General features: G+C 47.1%; 2 protein-coding genes across 3 annotated transcripts in view; one reads left to right on the top strand and one right to left on the bottom strand.

The window, feature by feature from the left end:
* The window catches only part of LOC115582856 (filamin-B-like), a 68687-nt gene that overhangs the window by 48175 nt on the left and 3299 nt on the right, over positions 1-17213 (top strand). Inside the window, exons 21-48 of one of the 2 annotated variants that reach the window (XM_030419077.1) lie at positions 95-174; positions 325-510; positions 613-927; positions 1053-1170; positions 1401-1601; positions 1951-2124; positions 2213-2375; positions 2460-2620; positions 2731-3022; positions 3712-3865; positions 3965-4154; positions 4246-4493; positions 4989-5072; positions 5746-5851; positions 8808-8948; positions 9147-9275; positions 9420-9593; positions 10287-10445; positions 10570-10773; positions 10927-11079; positions 11209-11331; positions 12538-12804; positions 12963-13100; positions 13192-13307; positions 15716-15848; positions 15972-16148; positions 16299-16517; positions 16900-17109. In XM_030419077.1, the coding sequence (XP_030274937.1) occupies positions 95-174; positions 325-510; positions 613-927; positions 1053-1170; positions 1401-1601; positions 1951-2124; positions 2213-2375; positions 2460-2620; positions 2731-3022; positions 3712-3865; positions 3965-4154; positions 4246-4493; positions 4989-5072; positions 5746-5851; positions 8808-8948; positions 9147-9275; positions 9420-9593; positions 10287-10445; positions 10570-10773; positions 10927-11079; positions 11209-11331; positions 12538-12804; positions 12963-13100; positions 13192-13307; positions 15716-15848; positions 15972-16148; positions 16299-16517; positions 16900-17109 (4815 nt within the window). The remainder of the gene's footprint in view (positions 1-94; positions 175-324; positions 511-612; positions 928-1052; positions 1171-1400; positions 1602-1950; positions 2125-2212; positions 2376-2459; positions 2621-2730; positions 3023-3711; positions 3866-3964; positions 4155-4245; positions 4494-4988; positions 5073-5745; positions 5852-8807; positions 8949-9146; positions 9276-9419; positions 9594-10286; positions 10446-10569; positions 10774-10926; positions 11080-11208; positions 11332-12537; positions 12805-12962; positions 13101-13191; positions 13308-15715; positions 15849-15971; positions 16149-16298; positions 16518-16899; positions 17110-17213) is intronic. The other variant, XM_030419078.1, reaches the window with a different exon arrangement.
* On the bottom strand, positions 6227-8119 carry LOC115582865 (tripartite motif-containing protein 16-like). Its single transcript, XM_030419091.1, has one exon. The coding sequence runs from the start codon at positions 8077-8079 to the stop codon at positions 6406-6408; it is 1674 nt and encodes a 557-aa protein (XP_030274951.1). The 5' UTR covers positions 8080-8119; the 3' UTR covers positions 6227-6405.

The raw sequence follows: 17213 nt of genomic DNA, 5'->3' as shown, positions 1-17213 counted from the left end.
AAAGCAAACTTCTACCAGAGAAAGTGAACTCTATTTATTGAGGCCTCCCTTGGAATCATTTTCACTTTATTGTTAAATTGATGAATGTCTTCAGGGGTGGAGGTCAATCAGGAGCAGCAGTTTATGGTGGACACCAAGGGAGCAGGAGGTCAAGGTCGCCTGGAGGTGGCAGTGGTGAGTGTCAATGAATGCTGTATTTATTTCTTATCTTTATACTTGGATTTTTATCGGCTTGTTCGAAGGATCAGTTCGTTTTTGACTTTGTTAGACTTTGTAAGAGTATCATCTGAATTGAGATCAACATGTGTGCTTGTCTATTTGTAGCTGAGTCCCAGCCAGCGGGCGGTACCTTGTAAAATGGAGCCTCAGGCTGGTAAAGCAGGAATCAGTAAGGTTCGTTACACCCCCACAGAGGAGGGTGTTCACTCTGTCAACGTGTCCTACGATGGACACCCCGTCCCTGGGAGCCCCTTCCCTGTGGAAGCCCAGCTGCCCCCAGACCCGAGCAAGGTACCATCAGCATCTTGATCTTCAAGTTGGTCATAAAAGGAAAACTGAAAATATAGTAAAAATAATAACACCTGCATGGCTCCATTATCGTCTCTCCTCCAGGTGAAGGCGTTCGGTCCTGGTCTGAAAGGCGGTTTGGTTGGAAACCCAGCAGAGTTCACCATCGACACAAAGGGCGCCGGCACCGGAGGTCTGGGGCTGACGGTGGAGGGGCCGACCGAGGCCAAGATCGAGTGTTCGGACAACGGCGACGGGACCTGCTCCGTCTCCTACCTGCCCACCGAGCCCGGAGACTACCTGGTTAACATCCTGTTTGAGGAGGTCCACATCCCGGGCTCGCCATTTAAAGCCAATATCCAGATGCCCTTTGACCCCTCTAAGGTGGTGGCGTCTGGGTCGGGCCTGAAAAGAGGCAAGGTGAGGGTCTGAGAGGAAAGGGAGGCGAGCTGAAGCTAAAGATTACTCCCAAGAACGATCTCTTCTTTGACGCCTAGTAAGGAATTGTTTAGGATGAAGTCTGATCCAGCTTGTTGTGTGTGCAGGTTGGAGAGACCAATGTGGTGAATGTGGACTGTTCCCGGGCCGGACCGGGAGAGCTCAGCCTGGAGGCCGCACTAGACTCCCCCCCGACCAGTCCGACTGGCTCTAGACCAGGCTCTGGTAACACTGACACCGCTTTAATTCAAAAAACCTTTCCACACTATCAACCGTAAACGAGTATACAGGTGGTTAAACATGTGCTGTTTAGTCGTGCCAGATCTTGATGATCTCAGAGATCATTTGAATATACGAAAAAGTCAAACCACTTTGAAATAACGGCTCAAATTTTAGATATTCAAACAATCTTCAGTTCTTAGATAAAAATGCTGAAGCTGTACCGTTTGTTCCAGGTGCCAAAGCCAAGACCGAGGTGGTGGACAACAAAGACGGGACGTACACGGTGACCTACGTCCCCCTCACCTCTGGCATGTACACTCTGCAGCTGAAGTACGGAGGCAAGGCCGTCCCTGGTTTCCCTGCTAAGGTGATGGTGGATCCTGCTGTCGACACCTCCAAGATCAAAGTGTTTGGACCCGGAGTGGAGGGAAAAGGTGCAGTATGGTCCATCTGAGTCAGTGTGTCGCTCTGTTGGTGTGGAAAATAAAACAACACTGTTTATGTGTGGTATTACCTCCAACCCTCAAGCAGTGCATGTTGTTACCTTTTGAGCAGACGGGAATACCACAGCCCCTTTTACTCTGTTTTCTCTGGTCACGTAGCACCAGTTTCAAAGAGGGCACACTTTTATTCAAGGGCTGTCTTTCCAGCCGCAGTGTATGATTTTTGTTATGAATCTGTGGTTTCCAAACCCAAGTCGACGTAACCTAGATGACATCACACAGCAAAAAGCCAACTAACTGAAGAGTGTCCCCTTTAAACAAACGTTCTTCTCTCCTTCAGCTGTTTTCAGAGAAGCCACCACAGACTTCACGGTGGATGCCAGTCCTCTGAACCGGCGAGGAGGAGACCACGTGAAGGCGGAGGTCAGGAACCCGTCTGGAGCTCTGACAGACTGTCTGGTCAAGGACAACGCAGACGGGACCTACAATGTGGAGTACACTCCATTCGAGAACGGTAACACACACACACACACTTAACAAAAAGCTTTACCGAACTCCTTCACTGTCATCTACATCCATCAGCTGCTTGTCGTGTATTTCAGGCGTCCACAACGTCCAGGTTCTGTATGACAACACACCGGTTCCTAAGAGTCCGTTCAGGGTTTCCGTGGCGGAGGGATGCGACCCCAGCAGGGTCGTGGCTACTGGCCCCGGGCTCCAGCAAGCACTGACTGAGAAGCCCAACAACTTCAACATCATCACCAGGTACTGTTGGTGACAAAAGGGCAGAAAGTGTTCGATGAGCCTAAAAGTCTCGGGCTGATTTTGGGTTTGTTGTTCCTTTATCAGAGGGGCAGGTATTGGGGGTCTGGGCATCACTGTGGAGGGTCCATCAGAGTCAAAGATGTCCTGCAAAGACAACAAAGATGGCAGCTGCAGCGTGGAGTACGTTCCCTTCACCCCCGGCCTGTACGACGTCAACATCACGTACGGAGGAGAGCACATCCCCGGTGAGATCATCATTAGTTAATCTTCTAATTGACCGTCCTTTAAAGTGTCTCTGTTTATATCTATTGTTTTTGTGACTAACTCCAACATTTCCTCTTCTTGCTCTTTCCAGGAAGTCCATTTAAGGTCCCAGTGCAGGACGTGGTGGACTCCAGTAAGGTCAAAGTGTCTGGTCCTGGCGTGGGCTCAGGGGTCAGGGCCAACATCCCACAATCCTTCACGGTGGACTGCAGGAAGGCGGGTGTGGCCCCGCTGGCCGTGGCTGTCACCGGTCCCAAAGGCGTCGCAGAGCCCGTGGAGGTGACGGACAACGGGGACGGGACTCACTCAGTGTCCTACACTCCGTCCAAGGAAGGACCGTACTCTGTGGCCATCAAGTATGCAGAGGAGGACGTCCCCCGCAGGTACACAGCGGCACCGCAGCGTAGAAGTGCAAACATGAGGGTTTTTTCGTGCACTGGTCAATTTTTGAGATTTGCTTCCATAACACATCTTCTTTCAGACTAGTGGAAAGAAAATGTCCAAAATACACATGTAGATTTAACCTGATTCATTCACATATTTTTTCCTTTAAGCGTTTTTATGGCTCATCACAATATTTTCTGATTTAAGGAGTGATAAAAGAGATCCAAAAGTCTCCCTTTAAAAAGCTTTGACTCAACCAACTGAAACAAGAATTTTGAAACTGGATTTATCCAATGTTTTTATCCAACTTCTCAAACAAAAAGTAATTTTCTTAATTTGAGTAATCAGCTGTGGAAGTTTCATGTCTATCAGTTGAACAAATGTACCCTGTTCATCAGAAGTATCTTCTTTTTAAAGACAAAACCAGATCTGTAATATTTGTGGGAAAGCAAAGTGAATATTTTGTTGTTTCTCCTTTGAGACAGCGATGATTGACTCAACAGTTCTTTGTTGTATTGTGGTATAATGATTCTTGCAGTCTGAGCTTTTTCTCTGTTTTACTTGGACCTTTTTATTATTTTCAAATTCCAACTACAGTGGGGGAGATTTTATGAGTAAAATATTAAGTCTGTAATGTGCATTTAAAAGCCAAAAACATCTGTTTTAAGTGCGTCTGTGGTCTCTTCAGTCCCTTCAAGTTTCGAGTTCTGCCGACTCACGATGCCAGTAAAGTGCGAGCCAGCGGCCCCGGGCTAACCAGCGGCGTCCCTGCCAGCTTCCCTGTAGAGTTCAACATCGACGCCAAGGACGCCGGCCAGGGCCAACTGAGCGTGCTCATCACTGTAAGTAACACACACACACACACAATGATGCACAACAACGAAAGAAGACATCACACCTAAACTTTATTTCCCTTCGTCATCTTCCCTCTACCACTTCAGGACCCGGATGGCAAACCTAAGAAGGCCACTATCCATGACAACGGGGACGGTACATACCGGGTGTCTTATATTCCCGACCGCACAGGCCGGTACACCATCGTCATAAAGTACGGCGGTGACGACATCCCTGCCTCACCTTATAGAGTCCGCGCCTCGGCATCTGGAGACGCCAGCAAGTGCACCGTCACCGGTATGTTACGACTCATAAACACATGCAAAACATTTATAAAAGATTTAAAGAATGAGGTTGGGGAAAAACAAACATGTCCTCCTCCTCTCAGGTCCAGGTGTGGGTCCCACGGTGGCCATTGGCGAGGAGCTGAGCCTGGTCGTGAACGCTAAGGGTGCTGGGAAGGGGAAGGTGAGCTGCGTGGTGGTTCAGCCCGACGGCAGCGAGGTGGAGGCCGAGGTGCTGGAGAACGAGGACGGCACCTTCGACATCTTCTACACCGCCCTGGCACCCGGGAACTACGTCATCTACGTCCGCTTCGGAGGGGAAAACATCCCACGCAGTCCCTTCAAAGTCATGGTGAGGGAGGGATGCAGAATGGCGTTAAATCTGGGGTTTATTACACTCTGAGGGATCCAAAATGGGTTCATGTAAGATGAACACAAGACATGGAGACAGACGGAGATGTGACTGAATTTAACTTTATTACAGCTTGACTGTAAGGCAGACATCTCTACAACATCTCTACAACTCAGACCAACACAGTCGAGATGGATAAATTGCACTTTAAAGGGACAGTTCACCCCGAAATGCATGTTTTCCACTCATCTGTAGTGCTGAGTGATTTGAACAGAATCCATGAAATCAGTAACTGCAGGTGTGAGTCGTCGATTGAGTTTGTTGCCTATAAACTGTTGACCTCATTCATGTTCCCAGGTGACAGAACAGGATTTACCCACAAGGCCGTGGTGTGAATGTCAGTGTGTGTGTGTGTGTGTGTGTTTGTGTGTGTGTGTGTGTGTGTGTGTGTGTGTGTGTGAGGTCAGACGTTAACCCTTACTGTCGTGTCTTCAGGCTACTGATGAGGTACCCATGGTGCAAGCGCAGAAGTCTTCACAGCAGCAGGCCGCAGCCCCCGGAGCTGGCTTCCAGCCCTGGGTACCCCCAAATGGACACACACACACAAACACACACACGTACAAACAAACAAACACACACACTTATTAAAATAACACACACAAGCTTACATGCTCCTGTATACACACATTAATTTGAATGCGACACATTGTGATTGAGGTTTTGGTGAAATTACCCTTTAAAATAACATGATAGACAGACACACACACACACATACACACACCGCTCCTCTCTCTTGCAGATGAATGGCCGCTGGTTAAAAAACTCGACCTCTCTCTCTCTCTCTCTGTCTCGCTCGACCGCTTTGCCTCCTCCATGTCATCGCTTCTCTTTTTGTCTCGGCCAATGAGATCACAGCAAAAACATTTAACAGCGCAACAACACGAATGAAAAAATGAAAATTTAAAAAACAGGTGTTCCGTGAGACCTGTTTCAGAAGGTGTCGCTATGGTTACGGGTGTGCACTCTTCATCGCTGCGGCTGCATCACCGAATCACCTCATCATCCTTTCCTTCCTCCTCCTTCCTGCTCCATCGCACTACATCTCCCAGGATGCCTCTGTGTGGGCGGAGCTGGGATGCAGCAGCAGCAGCAGCAGCATGTTTCCTCTGCAGGTCGCCGAGGCCGACAGGAAGTTGCTTTTAGTGTTGAACAGGCGCGTTAATGTCTGCCCGTCTCTGTGTGTCTTCTCCAGGTGACGACAGACAACTACAAGCCAATCAGCAGCAGCGTCAATGGAAGCGGCTTCAGACCGTTCGACATGGTGATACCGTTCGCCTTCAGGAAGGGAGAGATCACCGGTGAGGAGCTGATTGTTTTGGATGTAGCAAAGCAAATAACAAATGCCACCAGAACATTGTAATTAAAATAAGAAACAACACACGGAGCCACACAAACGCAGACACGAACAACACCTTTCAACTTCTTGAAAATCAATATATTGAGTTACAATAAAGAAAATCACTTTGAGTTTTGTAGACAACATGTTTTGTCTCGTGTGTCGGGACACAGAAAAACTTGTTCAGATCCAAAGTTGATCAGATTAATTCTTATCATTCTCCCAGTTTCTATCTCTGCAGTGACCTCTTATCAGTTTTATAAAGCACTTTGTAATTTAGGTTTGAAAGGTGACATATGAATAAAATACTTAATAGGATGCTGAAGACCCCCTTAAAATGAATAAAACTGTCCATCTGTGAACATTTTTGATATAATCAGCAGTGGCGGTTGTTAAACAATGAAGACAAAATCTCCCATGAGCCCACGCTGCTGTCTTCTTTCATCTTCTGCTTCGTTTGGATTGAGAGACCGCTCGAGGCAAAAATGACATACCGTGCGTTTAAATCACTTCTGTCTACGTGAGTTTACAGAACTCAGCAGTGACTCCGGCATAATAGAGATCGAGTCCAGCATAGAGAGGCTGAGTGAATGTGGTCTGGACTCTGTGGAGGAGAGTCGTGGTTTCAGAGATGTTGTAGGAAGACAGAATACCTGCAGCGTGATCCAGGTACACTCCAACTCTGGAGGGCTGAGGACCTGAGAAGGACGTTGTGATGTCGTTGTAATAGTAATGACAACTGTTTTGGTCAAAATACAGCGCCCACGATTTGTCATTGTGTCCAAATCCACATTCTTTTAAGCTTCCTGCTCGGCTGATATTCTTGTATGCGACTGCGACGCCGATTCCTCCTCCTCTCCTCTCCACCTCCCAGTAACAACGTCCAGTCAGACTCTCTCGGCTCAGAACCTGATCCCCGCATTCAGTGAATCTGTCTGGGTGATCAGGATAAGACTGTCGTTGACTCATGTATGTTGCTTTTCTGTCCCCTTCAGATAATAACAGATATCTGTGTGCAGTGTTTGGATCCAGGGTTGGTTCACGTGCATATTTTAAGAATCCGGCTCTGGTCTTTGGCTCCGGTTGCGGCAGCAGAACATCCACTTCAGTCACTGTCAGTGAGATTTTTCTCCTCATCTCTCTCAGGACGTCCTGTAGTTTGTCTGTGACCTCTGACACAACCGCCGTCACATCCTCAAAGTACCTCAGATGACGGATATTTAGATATGAGTGTGTAGACTCACTGAGTGCTGACAGTGAGGGGTAGTTGTGTAGAAACTGGGTGTGATCCTCTGTGTGTGAGAGCTTCTTCAGCTCAGCGTCTTTCCTCTTCAGCTCGGCAATCTCCTGCTCCAGCTTCTCCTGAAGCTCTTTGACTCGACTCACTTCAGTTTCCTGCTGGGATCTGACCTGCTGCTTCACTTCAGAGCGTCTTTTCTCCATGAGACTGATCAGCTCGGCGTAGATCCTCTCACTGTGCTCCACTGCTTCATCAGCAGAATGATTGATGGCCTCCACCTCCTGTTGAAGCACCTTCAGATCTTTCTCTCTGTCCTGCATTCTCTGCTGGATGTTTTGTCGACTCCCCTCCAGCTCTCTCTGCCTCTCAGTCCTCTCTGCTGCAGCTGTCACTGTGTCGTGGCCTTTATGTTCTTCGTTAGAGCAGAGGTAACAGATACACTGCCGATCAGAACGGCAGAACATCGTCATCACCTCATCGTGACGAGGGCAGATGTTCTCCGGGAGCTTCTTGGAGGGCTCCACCAGCTTGTGTTCCCCAAAAGCAGAAGATTCATAATGAGGCTGGAGGTGTTTCTCACAGTAAGAGACCAGACAGACCAGACAGGACTTAACGGCTCTCAGTTTCCTCCCAGTGCAGAAATCACAGGCCACACCTTCAGGTCCAGCATTGCCATGATCAGCGGGAGCAGCTTTGAGTCCGATCTTCTTCAGCTCCACCGCTAAAGCTGCTAACATGGTGCTTCTCTTCAGGACAGGCCTGGTTGTGAAAGTCTGCCCACACTGAGGGCAGCTGTAGGTTTTCTTCTCATCCTCTTCATCCCAGAAGCTTTGAATACAGCTCATGCAGAAGCTGTGTCCGCAGGCGGTCGTCACCGGATCCCTCAGTAGATCCAGACAGAGCGAACAACGGAACGTTTTCAGGTCCAGCTGAAATCCTTTGTGAGACATTTTACCGCTCAGTGGCAACACCTGTCTTGAGTTTCCTGAGTTTCCTTCGAGCCTGAACTGGTTTGAGCTCTGATCCAAGCAGCATGTGTGTCTGCAGGGAATGCAGCCTGTCAGCACCTGAACTGCAACATATGCTGGTTACACCCAACGTCAACTGTAGACCTGAAGGGGAGGCAACAAAGAAATGTGTGAACAAGAGAGCAGGAAGAGGGAAGAGGAAGAGAAGCCGTTTAGCTCAGTTGGTAGAGCGCGCCAAGTGCCAAGGCTGCGCGTCACTTCCCCCCTCTCTCTCCCTGTTTCCTGTCATATCTTCAGCTGTTCTATCAATAAAGCCGTAAAAGGCCAAAAAAACATATATATAAAAAAAAAAAGAGCAGGAAGAAAGGAGAGGGGAGGGGTTATGAAGCTTTGAATCATTCCAGGAAGAGGAGCAGCTCTGTGAATCTAAACTTTCTGTGCTCATTTACAATAAAGCCTCAGCTGAAACCAGCTATATAACTCTGAAGAATGTAAGAACTCAAGTCAAAATGTAGGTCACAGATCAAAAATGTCCTTTCTTCCTTTTTTTTTGAAATAAGTAGTAGATAGTCTTTGTTTGTCTTTGCCTTCAAAGCATACACTAAACAAAACATTAATCAATCTAATAATACATGAATAAATAACAGAAAAGTCAAATGGAAGTATACGAACACTGCGAACATCTGTCTCCGTCTCTCCGACTCTCTCAGGTGAGGTGCTGATGCCTTCAGGTAAATCAGCTCAGCCGCTGATCACAGACAACCTGGACGGGACGGTCACAGTGCAGTACTCTCCTACTGAGGCCGGCCTGCACGAGATGCACATCAAGTACAACGGCACACACATCCCAGGTCAGCACACAACACACACACACACACTGACTTGTGAACCGAATTAGGTGAAAGGGGGACACCTGGTGTCCAGAGCGAGAACTGCAGCCTCTGAGGCGCCGACCTGCTCTCAGGATGTTTGGACACTGAAGTCACAGTGAGAATGAAATATGGAGTTTAATGTTTCTGTTGTACTGATATTGTGTGTTTGTGTTGCAGAGTCTCCTCTCCAGTTCTATGTGAACCACGCCAGTAGTCCCAGTGTCACAGCCTACGGTCCTGGTCTGAGCTACGGCGTCGCCAACAAGATGGCGTCGTTCACCGTCTTCACAGATGACGCCTCTGAAGGTACGTCAGCTGCAGGAGGAGGAGCAGAGCTGGTCGTCTGACAGCAGTAGAAGCTGAGGCGACAGTGAACAGGAGTTTTATTTTAGTAAATCCGTGAAAACATCCTGATTTAAATGCACCCTGTCCATCTGTCTGTCTGTCCAGGGGGTCTGGACTTGGCCATCGAGGGTCCATCCAAAGCAGAGATCAGCTGCGTGGACAACAAGGACGGGACGTGCAGCGTCACCTACCTGCCGACGCTGCCCGGAGATTACAACATTCTGGTCAAATACAACAGCGATCACATCGCCGGCAGCCCGTTCACCGCCAAGATCACCGGTGAGACACTCAAAGAAACATTATTGATGATTAATAAACCCAAAGACAAATCATTAATAAAGAATCTTTATTCTCATTCTGTCTTTCAAACTTATTTTCATTCAATGTGGATCACTGCAATTTATATCAGTCTGTCAAACAATAAAGTATAATTGCATAGAATAATATAAAACAGTAGAAAACAATAATAAAACATTTGATTGACTAAAAAGGTTCAGGCTTCAGCAGATTACGCCTGAAATATCAAATAAACGGCAACCAAAAAGTTACAACATCTCTGCAAACGGCTTAAATAAATGCTGTAGCAGCTGGTTTTGGATTATTACTCCCCCTAACATATTTTTCAGAAATATACTTTAGAATTAAAGTTGTAAGGGTGAGAAAAAACTGAGGCTTCAGTTCTCACAGCAATGGCCACATATTTAATGAATGACAGCAGCTTTAACCTTCATCTGCTCACTAAGTTGATCACAACAGGAGACGCATCAGGATCTGTCAGACTCAGCAGGTGAAGCCGAGTGATTCTCTCCAGTTAGTTCTGATTCTCTACATTTTAGAATGATTTGATCGGTGTGATAAATATCAGCACATGCAGCTGAAGTTAGATATTGGTCAAAAGGTGGATTTTACAGACTTAATGCGTCTGTGATGTCCCGTCTTACCTTCGTGTGTTGTTTTTTTCGTGTGTTTCAGAGGACAACCAGCGCCGCTCTCAGGTCAAACTGGGCTCTGCAGCAGATTTCTCTCTGGACATCAACGAGACGGATCTGAGCCTGCTGACCGCCAGCATCCAGGCGCCATCCGGCCGCGACGAGCCCTGCCTGCTGAAGAGGATGGCCAACAACCACATCGGTAACACACACGAATAAAGACACACTCTGTCACTCTTTTCATCCTTGCCTTCCCTTCATCTCTTCAGGCAACTGTCAGTATCTCTACCTCTTCTCACCCCCTCCCTCCCTCTTCCTCCTCTCAGGTATCTCCTTCATCCCGCGGGAGGTGGGCGAACACAAGGTCAGCATCCTGAAGAACGGCCGTCATGTCCCCAACAGTCCCATCACCATCATGGTCGTCCAGTCTGAGATCGGAGACGCCAGCCTAGTCAAGGCTCACGGCGACGGCCTCGTCCAGGGAACCACCTTCAACAACTCCAGCTTCGTGGTCGACACGCGGGAGGCCGGTCAGTGTGCAGATCTTCAAACTCAACAGCTGTGTTTAATTCCCAGACTTTCCAAGTTGTTGTTCAGACTTGAGAGGACATTCACACAAATGTTCCCAGTCGAACAATAGTATTTCAGATAATAATATGAACTATATATCTGTGTGTGTGCAGGTTATGGCGGCCTGGCTCTCGCCATCGAAGGTCCCAGTAAGGTGGACATCCAGACAGAAGATGTTGAGGACGGGACGTGTAGAGTCATCTACTGTCCCACTGAACCAGGAAACTACATCGTCTCAATCCGCTTCGCTGAGGAACACGTCCCAGGTAAAAAAATAGATATGATTTTCAAACACACAACATCATATTCATACACACAGTTATTTAATGAGGGAGGAGTGTGTGTTTGTGTGTTTTCAGACAAATAATTTGAGGTGTGTGTGTGTGTGTCAACAGGAAGTCCGTTCACAGTGCGGGTGACTGGAGAGGGTCGAATCCGAGAGAGCATCACCCGACGACAGAGGGCGGCGTCTGTTGCCAGCGTGGGGAGTGTGTGTGACCTCAGTCTGAAGATACCAGGTACACACACACACACACACACACACACACACACACACACACACACACACACAAGCTTTCTTACAATGCTAATCTGAAGGCTCGTCTGATCAGCTGTCTGCAGTGATAGCAGTGTGTGTACGTGGATGAAAAACGTCTTTAGGAAAAAGTGAGCCGGTTCTGAAGTTGTGAAGCCTCGATGTTCCACAAAGTGGGCTTCAATCTGGAGACAACGTTTGGACCCTGATCGTCCTGCACCATCAGAGCTCCTCCTGCTTTCTAAAACTGTTTCCTGACTGAAATACTGACATTTCTGTATTTTCTGACTGTTGTTTCTTGCTTCTGCCCTGTACTGACTACAGTCAGTGTGATCTTTGACTTTTTTCCTTACTTAATCTCTTAATCTTTCCCGTCTCTCTCTCTCTTTCATTTTCCGCCCGTCCCTTTGTCTCACCTTGCCTTCTTTTTCTTGGCTCATTTATTTCTAATCTCTCTTTTTTTGTCTGTATTCCTGTTTCTTTCTTTCTTCCCAGTCCTCTGTCTCCTCCTCTCTCTCTTTTATTCCTCAGCTTCTCTTTATTTTCTCCTCCTCTGCCTTTTGTCCCTGTCTCCGTTCATTCCTCTCCTCCTCCTCCTCCTCTTCCCACTTCCTCTCCTTGTGTCCTCCTCTCCTTTCTCCTCCTCTTCCTCCTCCAGTGACCTGGTTCCTACTGATCTTGTCTCGGCAGCTCCTATCTCACACCTCCTTTCGCTCCTACTGCTCCATCTGGTGGTCTGGTCGAGGGTCTCGTTCCTCTTCTGTTGCCCAGGATCAGAGGACCTCCCCTGGGCACGTCCGACTCATCTCCGGCCTCTCTGGCCTGGTGCTTACGGGAGGGTCGAGGGCAGCGAGGGGTGTTTGGGTCGTTGATGCCCGCTGCTCAGTTGGCGGTGCCAGGGTGGAGGGTGCGTGTTAGAGTCCTACAGAAAAAGAAGTGATGGGGTTAGCAAAGTGTATTAGGTTACAGCTGCATGTGTGAGTGTCTGACTTCAAATAAAACATCTAATTAATACACAAAACAGTTAAACAACAATTGAAACCATTCTAGTAGTTGTAGCTTTTTTAAAGACGGGAATCTTGCACCGATTATCCACCTCACCATCTGTGTGAGAGTCGGGGGGACAGTTACGCCTCTGATCCACCGAAGTCAACAAATACACAAAAAACAAATAAAACTGTCTTTGCAGCGATCGACATGCAGGACGTCACGGCTGAGGTCACCTCCCCCTCTGGATCCAAGCAGCCTGCCGAGCTGGTCCCTGCAGGTAAAGACACCTACTGTGTGCGCTTCGTGCCCACGGAGATGGGCGTGCACAGCGTGAGTGTGAGGTACAGGGGCGTGCACGTGCCGGGCAGCCCCTTCCAGTTCACCGTGGGCCCGCTTGGAGAGGGCGGAGCCGCCAAGGTGAGGGCAGGAGGTCCAGGACTGGAGGGAGCACAGGCGGGAGAGCCAGGTACACAAACACACACACAGACTTTACACTGAGTTTATAACCTTCATGTCAGCTACAAGGACAAATCATCAAGTAGCTGATGATCTGTAACACAAAGTTCTGTTATAAATGATGTTACATCCTGGTGATTTAGAGTTAAACCTTCTCTCTTCAACCAGCTGAGTTCAGTATCTGGACGAGGGAGGCCGGCGCCGGTGGTCTGGCCATCGCCGTGGAAGGACCCAGCAGGGCCGAGATCTCCTTCGACGACCGCAAAGACGGATCCTGTGGCGTCTCGTACATCGCTCAGGAGCCTGGTAGAGACACACACACACACTCTTAACCCTGATGATGATCACTGATGCGTCTCCTTGACTCTGAGTTACATCCTCGCCTCCTCGTCTGCAGGTGATTACGAGATTTCGGTGAAGTTCAACGACCAGCACATACCTGACAGCCCCTACCTTGTTCCCGTTGTTGCACCAGCGAACGACGCTCGACGCCTCACTGTTACCGGCCTTCAGGTGAGGCATGAGGAGACACCTCCACACCCAGCCCGCCCTGCCTTGCTCAAGGGCTCTGGGGCACAGTTGCATAAAAATGTGACGTTAGGAAGCAAAGATAGATTTTCACTGTTGTGCAGAACAGATGAGCTGTGCGTGATGGTTCGACTGGTTTGGGTTTCTGTCCGAACACAGATCACTGTTCATTTAGATTCTTTACATTTATTAAGATTTCAGACAAGTTTCTAACTGCTGCTGCTTCGAAATGAACCTGACTGAATCTCAAAACTAGCAACACACCAAACCATAATGTTTTTAAACTCAACATCGAACATTCAAGTGTTGAGTGAATTAATGATAATCAACACTTGTTTTCAGAGTCTTTTCAACTCCTGCAAGAAGACGATACTTTTGAAAACACTTAGATTATTCAAGAATTTGAACGTCTGGCTCAATACTGACGAGGGCTGCAAGTTGAAGCTCATTTATGCTCCATGTTAGATACTAAATATACATACTAAATTTCTGCACGTTTTCTGAAAATGTACGGATACGGACAAGCAAAGCTGTACCTCCTGTTGTCGTGAGGATCAGTGTAGCCGAGAGTTTAAGGGAAACGCGACCACGGGACAAGAGGAAGAAGTTTTAAAAAATGGCTTTCTCAATTTCTCACATTTAAGAAGCTGGAAAGAAGTCATGTTTGTAATTTTTGCTTGATAACTAATAATAACTTAAGAATTAATTATTAAGTGCTCTAAAAAACACAAAACAGACAAATATCTGGCAGCTAATTGAAGCTCTTATGCCAGCCAGCCTTTAATAGCTCATATCAGTCGAACCGTTGCAGTTGTCAGATACAGCTTACAGAACAGGTTACAGTTTTACTTTTTTAATTTAAATTTTCTTTATGCAACTGGCCTCTCATGGATGTGACCACAGCCAGGCAAACACACAGTTTCTGAGTGAAGTTGAGTCTTGGTGCCCGAGAGAAGTGAAAAAGGAAACATCATGGAGAGTCGAAACTGGAAATCATTCAGTCATTACTTTTGGACACGTTCTTAAGGATGAACGGATATTTTTATCATCATTTAATTGATTATTCTCATGTCTTCAAATGCTGTTTTATTCAACCAAATCAAAAACACCTTTCAATAAACAGAAGAGCTGGAACCAAACAGTGACTCAACAATTAATTATCAAAGTTGTCAAAGATTGATTTAAGATTAATTGACCAATTGTTTGTAGCGTTTCCATTTTGGACTCCATAATGTTTCTGTTGGATAAATCATCAGCTTCACAAACCAAATTAAAAAAACAACGATCCAACATCATCATACGGTCTGATGTCCTTCAGTCAAACACTTCTGTTCGGACTGTTTTGCCTGGCTCTGGTCATCCCTCTTCTGTCTGGTGTGGAACTGCCGGTGTTTCTCTTGTGTTTCATTTAAAGGCTTTTAACAGCACCATCATCTTCATCATCATCATCACCACCAGCATCGTCAGCTCCCTGGTTGCCTAGTTACAGCAGACGGAGGCGGGTCACAGCAGAGCTCGCGCTGTCCTTTTAGAGACTTTAGTTTGTAGTTTCGTCTGTAGCTGTAGACGAACTTCTGCTCTGTTCAGTCTGCAACGCCCTCGTGTATTCGTGAAGTCTGAGTCTTATAGTACAGTCATCGATTATAACAATGGTTTAGAGTTGGACGATATGAAAAGGAAACATCTTTGTCATCAGCGTGACAAAGTATCCTGATCCGACCCAAAAGATTTTCTAACCAGCTGTCGTAAACAAAGTTTACTCAATTAATTTACATTTACTTTATCGTAATATATCATTACTGTTATTTAAATTCTAAATAAGGTCCCATGGAGGCTTTGTCTCTCTATATACTGCGTCTCAGAAGTATCGGTACTCGTTACAAGCCAAATTAAAAGCAACAAGACGTCAGTATTTATGTCAACATTTAGAAACAGTGTTTTCATTGCGTAGTTAATCCACCAGAGGGCACTAATACACAATCTTCCTTACCAGAACTGTTGGTGTACCTTTTTATTTGGTCTAAAATCTTGTTAGCCATGTTGGATTTATTGATTACTCCCTTAAAGACTGTACTGTAACACTGTAAGACTGTAGTTCAGTGTCAATGTGTCTGACTGCTTTTTAACACTGTGGTCATCGGCCTCTGTCTGCTGGAGCTGCACCAACAGGAGCTCAGGTAAGAGTTGGAAGACAGTTGATTAAAAACATGGAGACAAATGGTAGAAATAGAAGAGAGAAATAATAGAATAGAGTAGAAACTGTGAACGGGAACATAGTGTTTAGTTTCTAGCACCTTCGGTCTACTACTTGAAGCGTGTTTGTGTGTCTGAGTTTCCCTCCTCGTTGTCCGTCCCCGTCCTCTGCATTAAACGTGTGTGTCCGACCTCGTTAGGAGTCTGGTCTGAAGGTGAATCACCCAGCATCCTTTGCGGTGCGCCTGAACGGAGCGCAGGGCAAGATGGCTGCCAAAGTCCACAGCCCGTCTGGAGCTCTGGAGGAGTGTGTCGTCACTGAGCTGGAGAAAGGTCTGTGTGTGTTTTCAAGGCAGCACATTGCAGCTAACAGACGTCTGAAGAAGCCACAAAAATCTGCAAAAAAAGAAAAGAGAAAACTTTTTTTGTTAGTAACCAAACTCTTCTGTCCTCCAGACAAGTACGCCGTCCGGTTCATCCCGAGGGAGAACGGTATCCACTACATCGACGTCAAGTTCAACGGCTCTCACATCCCTGGAAGTCCTTTCCAGGTCCGAGTCGGGGAACCAGGACAGACCGGAGAGCCTGGCCTGGTCTCAGCGTACGGAGCTGGACTGGAGAGAGGAACGACAGGTGGGTCACCTGTCCGTCTGTTCACCTGACTCATTACTTCTTTACTGCTGTTTATTAAAACAAAACTAATTTAATTCTATTAAAGGTCTCCTTATGCATTCTTATTTAATTCAAAAATGGACCACAACACAAAGTGCTGTTATCTTTCAGGTACCCAGTCAGAGTTCATCATCAACAACACTAAGGCGGGCCCCGGGTCCTTGGCCGTGACCATCGAGGGTCCGTCCAAGGTAAAGATGGACTGCCAGGAGGTTCCAGAGGGCTACAAGGTGCAGTACACTCCCATGGCACCTGGAAACTACCTGATCAGCATCAAATACGGAGGACCGAACCACATCAGTGGAAGTCCCTTCAAGGCCAAAGTCACAGGTACACAAGGAGTCAGGTGTTAGTAAAGCATTCATGGCTCTGTTATGTTGTTTGGTGTTTATATTTCTACTGGCTCCATTGTAGTTTTAAAGCAGAACAGATCTAAAACATCCGTTTTAACAACAGTGAATTAAAGAGTGACTTTAAAATAATAGCCTGTCTTCTTAAGAAACGCTGACATGCTGTTGAAAGCAACTTCTCTTATTTAGCTACTGACATAAGACCATATTCCATAAAATCATGTAGGTTCAGTTTGGCTTGTTAAATCTTGAAATCTGGAAAAATAGGGCACATCGTTTCCTCTCCTGCTCTGTGGAGTGTTGTTAAAGATGTATAAACTTCTACAATAAGGTCTAAAAAGTTTTGTCTGTTTCTCTCTCAGGTCCTCGTCTGGTCAATGTGACCAACGCCAGCGAAATGTCGACCCTGACGGTGGATCCGGCAGTAAGAGCGTCCAGCAGCAGCTTCACGCAGAGCGCCATGCCCAGGTCGGCCGACTCCGATGCCAGCAAGGTGGTGAGCCGCGGCACCGGGCTCAGCAAGGCCTTCGTGGGCCAGAAGAGCAGCTTCACCGTCGACTGCAGCAAAGCCGGTAAGGACGTGATGATGCTGTACGAGCCCAAAACGTGCTTTTCGACCAACCGTGTTCACCTGTTCTTCAGTCAGATAAATGTGGCTCCACCTCCATCAGATAGA

This window comes from Sparus aurata, chromosome 6 (genome assembly GCF_900880675.1).
Source record: "Sparus aurata chromosome 6, fSpaAur1.1, whole genome shotgun sequence".
NCBI lineage: Eukaryota > Metazoa > Chordata > Actinopteri > Spariformes > Sparidae > Sparus > Sparus aurata.
Note: the sequence above shows the minus strand (reverse complement) of the source record. Positions and strands in the feature narration are given on the sequence as shown.